This window comes from Lissotriton vulgaris, chromosome 11, assembly GCF_964263255.1.
Source record: "Lissotriton vulgaris chromosome 11, aLisVul1.2, whole genome shotgun sequence".
In the NCBI taxonomy this organism is placed as follows: Eukaryota; Metazoa; Chordata; class Amphibia; order Caudata; family Salamandridae; genus Lissotriton; species Lissotriton vulgaris.
Window position 1 is genome coordinate 67,163,437 of NC_141699.1, and position 12,663 is coordinate 67,176,099.

General features: G+C 44.2%; 1 protein-coding gene across 4 annotated transcripts in view; it reads right to left on the minus strand.

The window, feature by feature from the left end:
• The window catches only part of LOC147678987 (clathrin heavy chain 1-like), a 393,670-nt gene that overhangs the window by 152,150 nt on the left and 228,857 nt on the right, over positions 1–12,663 (minus strand). For all 4 annotated transcript variants that reach the window (XM_086942714.1, XM_086942712.1, XM_086942713.1 and 1 more), the window contains exons 22-23: positions 12,164–12,321; positions 546–710 (exon numbers count right to left, since the gene is read on the minus strand). In XM_086942714.1, coding sequence (XP_086798840.1) covers positions 546–710; positions 12,164–12,321 — 323 coding nt within the window. The remainder of the gene's footprint in view (positions 1–545; positions 711–12,163; positions 12,322–12,663) is intronic.

A 12,663-nucleotide genomic window follows, 5' to 3' on the forward strand; every position in this document is an offset into this window, starting at 1 on the left:
GTATAAAAACACACTGGCCAAAAATAATTTTATGTAAAAGCAAAATCCAAAAACATGATCAAAAGTTTCAAAAGTTTTGGGACTTGAATCCCAAATGGATGAAGCAATATAAAATGAAAGCACAAATGTAATGAAACAATGCCGAACTGGATGTGTTTCACAAAAAGGCAAAATCAACTTTGATGGATATCTGTTCACTACAACTACTAACATTACGTTCACCTTCAATCAGCAAATTATACTAAGGGTAACTTTCTGCATTGAACTTTTAAAGAAACAAAATGATTTTATACTTAAATTCCTGCTTTTAACTGCTTATCGTAAAATTGCGCTGTTGCTACTGGTTTTAAATTGTTATGGTTTTAACTAACTAAACAATAAACATTACTTCATTACTAAGGGTTACACAGGGACATTTCAGCAACGGAGTAACAACCATTAGAGTTTGAATTACGTCAACTGACCGTCATCCAGTCTCTCCTAACTAAGTATTCAGGGGATAATGCCCACTCTATTCAAATCAAGTACACACAAATGTAGCTTACCTCTTTCCACGTCCTTGTGCTGTTGGCTTTTCGGGCACTGTCCACGGCCGCCTGGTACTCCCCCAGGTGCACTAACGTGGATGCCAAGCGGGCAAAATTGGACACATTATTATACAGTAGCTTTGCTGCATCATACATGCCTTCCTCGTAACAACGGTCACCAACCTGCAGATGAACAGAGTCCATGTCAAATGCAAAGAAAGAAGAAATCATGGTGGCTATTACGTGGCTGGTGTGCAAATGAGATTCCTTTATTGTGCAGGCTGCTCTCAAAAGAACAATATTTCAAAGTTGCTTTGCAGCATACATCAAGTGCCTGAAATTAAAAACTCTTAACCCTTTATCCATCCAAATTACATAAGAATGACAAAGATGTACAATACTAAGCATCATTTAGTTCCTAGCAACACTTTTGCGACAACTTTCATACACTTCTTGTGGTCTTCTTCAGATACAGCAAAACACAGGTAGGAAAATGCAATAGGCTTCATGTACCACATCATAATAAAGTCACGATTTATACAGCTACCTCCTGTTTGTTATGTTAAATCTGAAATCGTGATCTTTTAGAGGTCAAGAGATGCAAAAAGTACCAAACTATAAAAACAAAAAAGCTAGTGCATAGTTCCATCTACCAAGTTCTGTGCAGCAGGTGAAGGTGCGCCTAATTAAATAAGACCCTAAGTGTGGAGAATAGCTCTGCATTGTTTTGTTCAGCTGCCAACAAAGGCCACACAATAGGGAATGCACCAAGATGATCGTTATCCACTTACAAGGCCTCGAAGGGACAGTACCAGCCATGCAGAAGAAGCATTAGCAAATACAACTGCTCCACCTAAAATCCCCCAGAGAGGATTTGCATACCAAGGGCAAAATTACAGGCGCTAGATCATAACCACCTCCATCGACCTTGCGTCCTACATATTATCGTAGTCAAGAGGATTGTGACAGCAAGGAGACCTTCTACAGCTGAGCTGAGGAGAGGAGAGAGAGGAATGGATCTTCATAAGTTAATAAAAACTGGAACTCAACCCACAAAACAACTACTTAATTGGAATGGCAAAATGGAGGCTAGCAATAGAGCTAAACCAAATTGTCAAAGCAGGGGATCCACAACATTATCTTGCTAAGGGTATAAATTGAAAAGTATTAAAGATATCAGATAATTCATCCAGCCACAATGTACATTACTGCTGTGTGAGGAGGTCACGTCAGAAGGTAACGACTAACAAAAGAGAAAGTCCCTCTCACATTTAATCAAGAAACTGACACACACTACGACATAAAGAAAGTGTTTTCAACTGAAGAAACACTGCAGACAATAAAAAAAAGGAACAATGTCTGCAGAATGAGGCAACAAAGGTTACCCTTTTTGTAAGCTGAAGTTGGGCAACAAAAGATTTCAAGACGCAGAGCCCAGGTAGAACACCTTGATGATGGTTTTTCAAGTGTATAACACCTATATGGCAAATTAAGCACTCCCGGAAAAAGTAAACATGCCTGCAATAATGATACTGTTTCAGAATCATATGTGGTCCCTGTCATCCCACCTGGATTGACAAAGTACAAAAAGTTAAGACTATTAACCAAAGTTTGAAAAAAGGGTGTGGCATTGGAGGGCACAAAAACTGCATATTTGGGCAATCCAAAGAACAGTTAAGACTTTCTTTAGGCTAATTGTTCCCGTCTACAGCAGAGTGACATAGATGAGAAGACAAGAGAGGCAACATTTTAAGAAACTGATGGGACTGAAGGAAAATCTCCGTGGTACTTGGCCAAGTGACAAGAAGGTGTGTGTATTTAAAGAGAGGAAGAATACAAAAGCCGTTCTGGTCATGTTACTGAGAAGAACAGACTGAGAAAGCAGCACAAACTGAAAAGTTGATTTCCCTTTCATACTATCTTCGTATTTTTATACTTCTTTTTGGGCACATCAATTAAAATTTCAAGGGAGTACACATAGGGGATGAAATGCAACAAAATTGCCTCACTGTCCCATGCAGGTAATAGGATTTATTAAAAATGATTTGTAGACCTCATATTCATGTTTAAAATACACAAATAATTTCATTATACTTCTAGGTACAAAAGTAGAACATTCTGTCGAAGCTATGTTTCGGTGGAAATCAGGTTGGCTAACATTACCTTCTTTAGGACATACATATTAAAATCAAGAACTTCTAACTGATGGTCTCCAGGTGTATAGGAACCTTTATACCTGCTTAGAGATCGTGTGACGAAGCTTTGTGTAACAAGACTGCATTGGCCTTGGAGGCAGAAAATCCAACCGGGTCCAGGTGACTACCTATCAATTTAATTATATTCACAAGAAAACTGAATCCGTGGGTGGAATTATATCCAATAATTTGTATAAAGGAGAGTTTCAAGGTAGAACCAGAAGTACATGTGTATAAAAACAAAGAGGCCACAAACAATGTTCTTTGAAACAACAGATGCATTGTCTTACTCAAAGCAAGTAATTTTAACAAGTGGAGAACACAGTCCCGGTCATCCAATCAAGACACGTTTTACCAGGAGCAGACAAAGTGCCTGAATGCAGTTTATTCCTCCGAAACTATAGAGGTTCATATATACTTGGAGACCATCAGTTATAAGTTCTTATTTTTAATATGTATGTCCTGAAGAAGGTAGTGTGAACAAATCTGATTTCCACAGAAAGGAAGGGTAGGCAGATTTTGTACTTTTAGATGTAGAATGAAATGATTTATGCGTGCTTTCTGCATGTGTCTTTGGGTACTGAAAGAAATTAGGTAGCTGAATGGACTGGCGCACAAGGACCTTTGGGAGGAATTGAGTAGTTGCCCTCAAAATCACTCTGTCCTTGTGTATTTGCAAGTAACATTGCTCTGTAGTCAGCACTTGCAATTCACTCACTCTTCGCAGTGACATGATAGATCCTGAAAAGGCTGTATGTAGGATCAAAAAATTGAGTTCTCCCCCAATACATTGGTATAAAGTAATCTTATCAACATAGTGAGAACTAAGTTTAAATTGCATGTAGGCGCGGGTCCTGCCCATAGTGGACATAGTCTCTTCATTCCCTCTAGAAATCTCTTGATTACTGGACCAGTGTGAGGCGGGGGACGATGCGGGACACGATAAGACGACAACAGAGTGGACTCCTTGCCGTCCGCATGACGAAGAAGACAGGCTCCCTGATACTTCCATAACCGAGGCTCTTTTCCCCGCCCCACAGCGCGACCACAGTGACCCAGAAGCCAATCGTTCCGGAAGAACCAGCACGTCAAGCCCGACCGAGTGGAGGACGCCGCAACGCTTGGAGAGCACCCGAGGAGACCGCACCAGAGAGTCCAGAAGAACCAGACATCTGGACAGAAGATTGGTGGAGCCCGGGGGACACGCAGGAGCCGCCACAACTAAGGAGAGTTGTGGCTCAAACGGGTACGTGAACAAGTACTGCGGGAGCAGTGTGGGAGGGGAGTGACAGGGGAGCAACAAGGGTTTTAAATAGAACTGGGAGCACCAATTGAATTGATGTTTTTGTTATTATTAGTATCACTCCTCGACAACACCAGTTGCATGACCAGTTGTAGGAAACTCCTTGAGCACTTCCCTGCCTCTATCCTATCCGCTTCCTACTGAATCATATTTTTTCCTTTGTGCAATAAGAGTAAAGGAAACCCTTTTCGACCCCCCCTCTTCATACAACCCCAATTTCACATGGTGTGGTGACGGTAGATAAAATAAGAAAAGCAGGGCATGGGCAGTGACCCCCGTTTTCTTTTTTCTTCCATTTTCGAGCTGAACCCCGGGGGAAGCCACAACTCCAAGAGAGGACGAGGCAGTCTACAGATCATGACAAACCCCTTTGGATGACACCAGCCCAAGAGACTCATCGTTTTCCTACGTTCTAAGACCCTAGACTACATTATTCCAAGACTATCATTTTTTGTTCCATTTAAAGTCCTGCTACAGGGTTGATCTAATTCAATAAAACACTACAATATTCAACCCATACAGCCTCGTCGCTTCTGTTTCCGACCGTCCCTCCGACACCCAGTAAAGTAGTTTTTTCTTATATGAATCCGAGTGTATGCAACAAAGGCCACCAGATGGACCAATACTGATTTGTAGGGGAAGACCTCATTTAGAAGGTAGGTATGGCAGCTAATAACCTTACTGTCTTGTGTTCTACTGTCTAATAAATCATTGCTGTTGCACCAATAAACATATCTCTCCCACTTTGCAATGTAGCACGTTTTTGTTGGCCTTCTGGAGTCTCTTCTATTTCCATGCTTTTTTGTGGAAGACCTAAGTGTCCAAATTCTAAGTTCTCTGGAGCCACATCGCTAATATGAGGTTGCTGGCTCTGGGTGGCATACTTGCTTCGCCAGCATTGTCAGAAGGTGCTACAAATGTGTTCGTTTTAATACAGCTCTCAGTGACATATCCATGGGGTTATAGTAACTAGTCTACCTTCCCCATTATGGTTCCATCAAGATTTGAGTCATTGATGATTGCCTGCGCTTGCTTATTGCCAATAGGATAAGGCATGATGTGGGTAACTCTAAGCGAACTTTTGGCACTCCAGGTTTTCTGGCATTGCAAAAAGATCTGTGTGTTGTTCCCTATGTTCAAAACACTCCTTGCAGCTAGACCCCACTGACTCGGCCAGCTATAGGCCTATTGCTTGCCTACCTTTCCCGGCCAAAATATTTGAGTCGGTTATGAACCTGCAACGATCTGAGTTCATTGACCATCACGATCTTTTAGATGATACTCAGTTCGGGTTCAGGAAATATCATGGCACAGAAACGGCCTTGATAAAGGCTTCCGATGAGATCGGGACCATCATGGATCAGGGGGGGGGCGTGGTCCTGGTACTCCTTGATCTGTCCGCCGCCTTCGACACGGTCGACCACTCCATCCTGGTCGACCGTGTCGCATCCATGGGGGTAACTCATCGCGCAAAAGATCTCATTGCCTCGTTTCTGGCCAACCGAACTCAAGCGGTGAAACTGGGTAATTTCTACTTGCCCACTTTCACTCTTCTTTGCGGGGTCCCTCAGGGATCCTCACTAAGCCCCACATTATTCAATATATATGTGGCAGACTTGGCGAGGGTTATAAAAGCTCATGGGCTACGGCTAACCACCTATGCCGATGACACCCAACTGGTGCTGGCAGTTCAAAAAGATGGTCTCGCAGTCGCCGCTAGATTCCAGGAAGGGATGATGGCCATCAGCTCTTGGATGGCGGATAACAGTTTAAAATTGAACTCGGATAAGACCGAGGTGCTGACCTTCGGCAGGCTCTCTCCTGAGTGGTCTGCGACCTGGTGGCCCAGTGATATGGGTCCTCCCCCCCACACCAGTAACCAAGGTCAGGAATCTCGGCATCATGTTCGATGATAAACTGTCTTTTAAGCATCATGTCAACGCTGTGGCGGCATCCTCTTTCTATATGTTGAGGAAAATCAAGAAGTTGCTGCCGTATCTCCCCTCAACTGCAGGAAAAACCTTAATCACCACGCTTGTCTTCTCAAAAATGGACTACGGCAAGGCCCTTTTCCTCAATGCTCAGGAGCAGGTTATATCCAAGCTGTAATCAGTGCAGAACGCGGCAGCTAGAATACTGCTCGGCGTTCCAACTCGTCACCCCACTTCCGCAGCCATATACCACCTACACTGGCTGAGAGTAAAGAGTTGGATAAAGTTCAAGGCTCTTTGCATCGCCTATAAAGCCATTCATGATTCAGGACCTAGGTTCCTGAAGGACACCTTCCGAATCTATGTTCCCAAAAGATCTTTACGATCAGCCTCCACACACATGCTCCCGGTGCCACGCACCAGAACCACCACATGGGGAGACAGGCGCTTCTTGGTAGCAACCCCCAGGCTGTGGAACTCCCTCCCATTGGCTATAAAAACTTGCCCTACTCTCATCATGTTCCGCAAGCTCTTGTTATGTTATGTTACTGGGGGTTTTGTATAGCGCACAGCTGCTCCGAAGTGCGTCCCGGCGCTGCAGATCAAGAACAAACACCAGCAACCAACAAAGAATACCACCGGCGAAGGAAAGTGCTCAGAAGAAAAAAAGAATTATTGGGAAAAGAGAAAAGTCTTGAGCTCCTTTCTAAATGCGAGCAGGTTAGAGCTAGCGCGTAAGGTCAGAGGTAACTCGTTCCAAAGACGTGGAGCAAGGTAGTTAAAGGAACGTCCTCCACATCGTGCACGTCGAACTGCCGGCACGATTGCCTTGGCCAAGGCAGCTGACCTCAAGGGTCTGGATGGAAAGTAGAAGTTGACCCTTTTTTGTAGATACATTGCTCCGATGTTATGTAGAGCTTTAAACACCATCGTTAAGGTCTTGAAAGTGATGTGTTTATGAACCGGCAGCCAGTGCAACGCTCTAAGAAGGTCGCTGGCCCTAGCTCTTCTGGTTAGGCCATAAATGGCCCTGGCTGCCGAATTCTGGACAACCTGAAGACGAGTCAGGAGATACTCGGGGAGGCCTAGATAGAGGATGTTAGAGTAGTCTAAGCGCGATTCTATCAGCGCCTTCACCGTGATCTTTCTGTGCTCCAAGGATAGGAACGGCAAAAACTTCCTCAGCATCCTTAAGATGGCAAAACACTTCCCCGTAAGTCCTGCTACTTGAGCCTTAACCCCTTCCATGCTGCTGACGGAACGGTTCCGTCATGCACTACGGGTGAGCTGTGCGGATGACGGAACCGTTCCGTCATGACTCCGCCCGCGCAAGGCGGAGTCAGCATGGGCGGGGAAAACCGCCCGCACGGAAGGGGTTAAAGGAGAGAGTGTTATCCACCTGGATGCCCAGATTCTTTGCTGTTACAGAATCACCGGCTGGCGGGAACATGGCCGAAGAACACCATTCCTTCCATCTCAGGTCGGCGGGACAACCAAAGAAAAGGATCTCGGACTTGTCAGAGTTGCAATTGAGGCCGCTCTTCCCAAACCAACCAAACACAGCCTCAAGACACCTCCGAATGGCAGCCCTGTCGAAGTCACAGCCCTTGTCACATGTGAACAAGAGCTGAGTGTCATCCGCATAGAAGACTATCTGGGCCCCATGCTCCTCCGCTAGCGCAGCTAAGGGTGTCAGGAAGATATTAAAGAGGGAGGGGCTGAGTATAGAACCCTGCGGGACCCCTACCTCAAGCTGCGGCATCACGGCGGAGAAAGGGGGGGCCCAGATCGTTTGTCTGCGGTTGGCCAGAAAGGATTGGAACCATTTGAACACCGTTCCCCTAAGACCTATCTCCCAAAGTCTAGTAAGGAGAAGGTCATGGGGAACGGTGTCAAAGGCCGCCGACCGATCGAGCATGATAAGCATGGCCTTTCCACCCCTATCCAGAATTTCCTTCACAGCCTCAGTAACCTCGAGTAAAGCAGTTTCAGTACTCAGGTTAGATCTAAACCCGGACTGTGACTGATGAAGTAAGGAGTTAGACTCTAAAAAGTGGGATAGGGTGGTGTGTACATGCTTCTCTGCTATTTTCGCCAGAGCGGGCAGCAATGAGATTGGTCTATAATTAGAGTGAAGTTTCGGGTCCATGTTAGGCTTTTTAATAAGGGGAAGGACGAGGGCCTGCTTCCAGGGAGTGGGAACCTCGCCTGTGCTAAGAGACAGATTAATAATGGGGTTAATAATAGGGTTAAGAACGGGGGCCAAGGTCGCAAGAAATTTGGCGGGGCAAGGATCTAAGGGAGAACCGGATTTCAAATTAACCAGGAGGTCCAACGAGATATGGAGCTCCAAAGCTGGAAAACAGTCCAGGATAGGACCGGTAGTAGCTGTGACTGAGTCGGAATGGAATGACCAGGGGACGGGGGAATCACCAGGATTGGAGTTTGAATCAGAGATATTATCCGTTCCCTTCAAGGTCGCTTGGATCGTGAGAATTTTGTTGGTGAAAAATTCTGCTAGTTCAGTTATCCATGGTTCCGAAAAGGAAGACGTGGGGATACAGCAGGTGGGAGAAATAAACTCTTTAACAATCTTAAATATTTCTTTACAGGAGCTATCTGCTTCCTCAATCCTTCTAGCTAGATAGGATTTCTTTTCTGCTGTAATATCCTTATGATATTCTTTCACAGCTGCTCTGTAAGTCTGCTTGGAGGTTGAATCATACTGCTTCCGCCAATCTCTTTCGAGCTTCTTGCAGTACCTTCTTTTGCCCGCCAAGGCTGCAGAGAACCAGGGGGCAGAAGCTTTTGCCGGAAGTGGTCAAGCCTTCCGCGGCGGAGCGAGGGCTGCGAAACGTGCAGTAAGCCAGTCCTGAAAAAGGTTGACATCGTCACCCAGCTTGCCTGTGAGTACGCACGGATAGGTCTCTAAGGCCTGAGTGAGCATGGCTGGAGAGATTTTGTGAAAGGCTCTGGAAGTGCGAACCTCGCGCAACTGACCATCGCGTGGGGTCGCTGTGAGATGTGCAATCTGAAAATTGGCTAAAAAATGGTCTGACCAAAGGACTGGGGCGAGGGAGGATATGGTAACTGGTTCAGCAGAGAAGATTTGGTTTAAAATGTGCCCTTTGTCATGTGTAGGTGCCCGTAAGACTTGGTTATTCAACTAGTGATCCTTTTAGATGCCTTCTGTTATTAGGAAGTTCTGCATGCGCCGAGACACCCTAGGGTATTCGTGCGCAATAAAAATCTCAAAAACATAAACATAAACACCTAATTTTTTATTTCCCACTCATGTGAAGATCTCTCGTCTGCTTAGTCTTCTTGCTTCTACGTTGTATGCCCAAGGCAGGTGTCCCACCACCAGGGCTACAGCCTTTTGAAGGGCCCATTTCCAGATGTACTGGGTGATTTAAAAAGTACATATGATCTTGTTACTACTGCTTGTTGAGGTAGAACATTTTAGTTGTGTTTGCCTGTTTCTGGACTGTTTTTCCTTTTAGTATGTGAATGGTTCTCAGCACCAAGACGACTGTCTCCAGTTCTGATACATTTAGGAGTTCCACTGCTTCTGTAGGGCTCGATGTCCCTATGATATTGAGGTACATCAACCTCCTACACTTTGTGGATACATCCATCGTAATGGTCACCGTGGTAGTTGGATACGTGATTGGTCTTCCTATCATGATGTTTTTCATGTAACACTACTGTATCTCTTTCTGAACAGTCTGTGTGACAAGCACAAGATCCTTCCAACTCCATGAGGCCTGTGACCATTTGCTTAGACGACACTCCTGCATTGGGCATATAAGTAACCTGGCACGAGGAATAAGCGATATACAGGATGCCGTCAAGTCCATTCGTTTTTATCATACTTCTCTCTGTAAAGAGACTGTCCCCTCCACTAAAGGTGAGTTTGCTCATTGAATTCCAGAACTCGGTCATCTACTACTTCCCTTGAACTCAGTGTTGCACCCAGAAAGCCCTTCTCCTGGTCTGGTAATGGGAATGTTTACTCCAGATTTATATAGAATTTTAGTGTGTGAAGCAGGTGTGTTACTGTTTGGATGTCCTTCCGGAATTGTTGTTACAAGCTCGCCTTTACTAGTTGCTCATACATTAATTCCTTCAAGCACTTTATGAATAATCTGGGTGCAGATTTTATCCCAAATGGCAATACTCAGAATTGATATTGTACTTTGTCCGTAGCAAATCGGAGCAACTGCTTATCTTTGCTGCTCATTGGAATATGCAGGTACATGTCCGGGAGGTCTTTAGTGGGTATGAAGTCTCCCTTCGTTAATAGTGGAATGACCTCCTGCAATGAGGTCTTATTTAATCACTGTGTATGTTTTTGTTTAACAGTTGAAGGTCTAACATCAAAGATTTATCCTCATTTGGCAACAGGAAGTATGCAGAGTACATCTGCCCTTATTGACCTGCTCTCTGGGTACCTTTTCTATAGCTTTATTTTGCAAGAGTTCTTGCACATCTTGTTGAAAGCAGGAGTTAGTGTCTGCTGTGCCTCTTTGCCTTCGGTTGCACCTATAGTGGTCTTTTGATCAGTTTGATGCAATATCTGTTTCATATAATGTTGATAATCCACTCGTCTGAGGAGATTGCTCCTTACCTAGCAAGGAATCCCCCTATCATGCCCACAATGGCGGTGCTTGTGTAGGGGGCAGGAGAGGAGTGGGTGTGAGCGAGCTACTTCGCTGTGGAACCCAAGCCCATTCAGTTCTGACCTCTTGCCCTGCCACGAAAAAAGTTGCTGTGGTGTAGACTGGTACTGTCTTTAAGTTGTTGCTCTTGCAACCTTGAACTGACTGAAAGGCGCCACTGCCCAATGGTCTTCTGGTATGCAATTACCTCTCATAAAGGCACCTCATTGGTTTGGTAGTGTCATCTTTTGATTTGTTGCAAGGTCTTGTCAATATTTGGTACAAACAGGTGTTCCTCTGTGAATGGCATGTTGATGAAAGATGACGACTTCCAGTTCGAACCCCAAAACTCGAAATAGGATTGCCTCCTCAGTGTTTTGTCCAGTACACATCGGTCTACTTGCAGTGTCCGCAGCATAAGAACTGACTTGAGGCATGTCTGACATAATCCTATCCTCCAGTATGACTATTTTTGCCCCTTTCTAATACTGTTCCAGGAAATGCTGCATCAGATCTTCAATTTCCTCCAGGTTGCTGGTGGCCACACTGGATTGCAGCCATATGTCCCATTTTTAGGTCTAGCTTGGAGACCTGTTGTATATACTTTGTGGGCTTACAGTCCCATGTGACATTGTGATTAGATAGATATGTATTGACTCCTGTCCCGTGGGCATATAGGGTTGTCCTTATTGAATATATATATATAAATCTACACTTCTGTGAATTTTGCTTTTCCTATGACTATTACAGAGTATTGTCACTATCGTCGTTTCAATCTAGCTTTCAACATTTTTGACTGAAATTTGGTGCTGGCTTTGCAACCATCAGCGCTTAAATATTTCTTTAGGCACAAGTTGCAAACTTTGTGACTGTTTTACTGTGCGAACTTGTGATGGCAACACAAACAAACTCTAATGGGAGTGTTAACCATCTCCCCCAAAGGCCCGAGGTACCTGGATGCACATTCTCTGGCCACATGATCAATTCTTTGAAAGTAATCTTTCAATGGAAAACACATCACATCTGTATTCCTTCTGGTATTTTGTATTTCAAACCGGCTCTCTCCCTCATGGTTTCCCTCGACAATACGTCGATGTATCTTCCGAATATTGAAGCTCCTCCTGTCCTGCTTCCAGACTCAATGGTGGGAAAGAAATCTGAAAATATGCACCACTCACAAGGGTCTCCAGGCATACTTATGAAAAATAGACTACGAAGAATTCTGGACCCAATCACTAGATAGTGGAATAATGCAGAATATGTGAGATCAGAATATTCTCACATTGCAAAATAAAATAAGTATATCAATGTAAAGCCTACTCAGTAAAAACTGACTTAAACAAAGCAAAAAGATATATGTTTCTCCATTACAGAAGTTTTTGCAAGTAGACACCAGGACTATCCTACAACAAATATTTGTATGTGTCATTTTCAAAGGAATAACCTGTTAGGTTCTTAATCTATGAAAGGCGGAAAACACATATAGATCATGAGTTACAGTGTGCTGAAGACCAAGCTGGTCAGGCGGTCACAAAACTCGATGTACCTGCTGGATATGAGCATTGTTGGGTCCACTGACAAACTCCTGCAATTCTGCCAAGCGGTTGGTCTTTGCCAGAGCAAAGATGAGTTCGGTCTCCACGTAGGACTCTCTGGACTTTTTCCTTGCCATCTGCAAAAACTTAACCAGATCTTCCCAATTGCCTGCAGGAAAATACATTATTTAAATGTGAAATATATTTTTGTTTACAAAAAACCCACTGACGTGATCACAAGAGGATACACCAGCCCTATACAAAACACCTAAATAGATATACTTCTTTCCCTGCATGTTCAAATTCGATTCACCTATGATAAACTTTGATAAGCAGAAAAACGGGGCTGACGGCAATACTGTGAAAAGTCCTGGTGAGTAGAACTGGGATAAATTCATGGTGATCGAAACTGAAATGAAATAGTGGCATAAACAATTTTAAAAAAATCGGATAGCAAACAGAAGAGTAATTTATGTGTGGTATGCTGAACTACATTACATGAACAGCATGC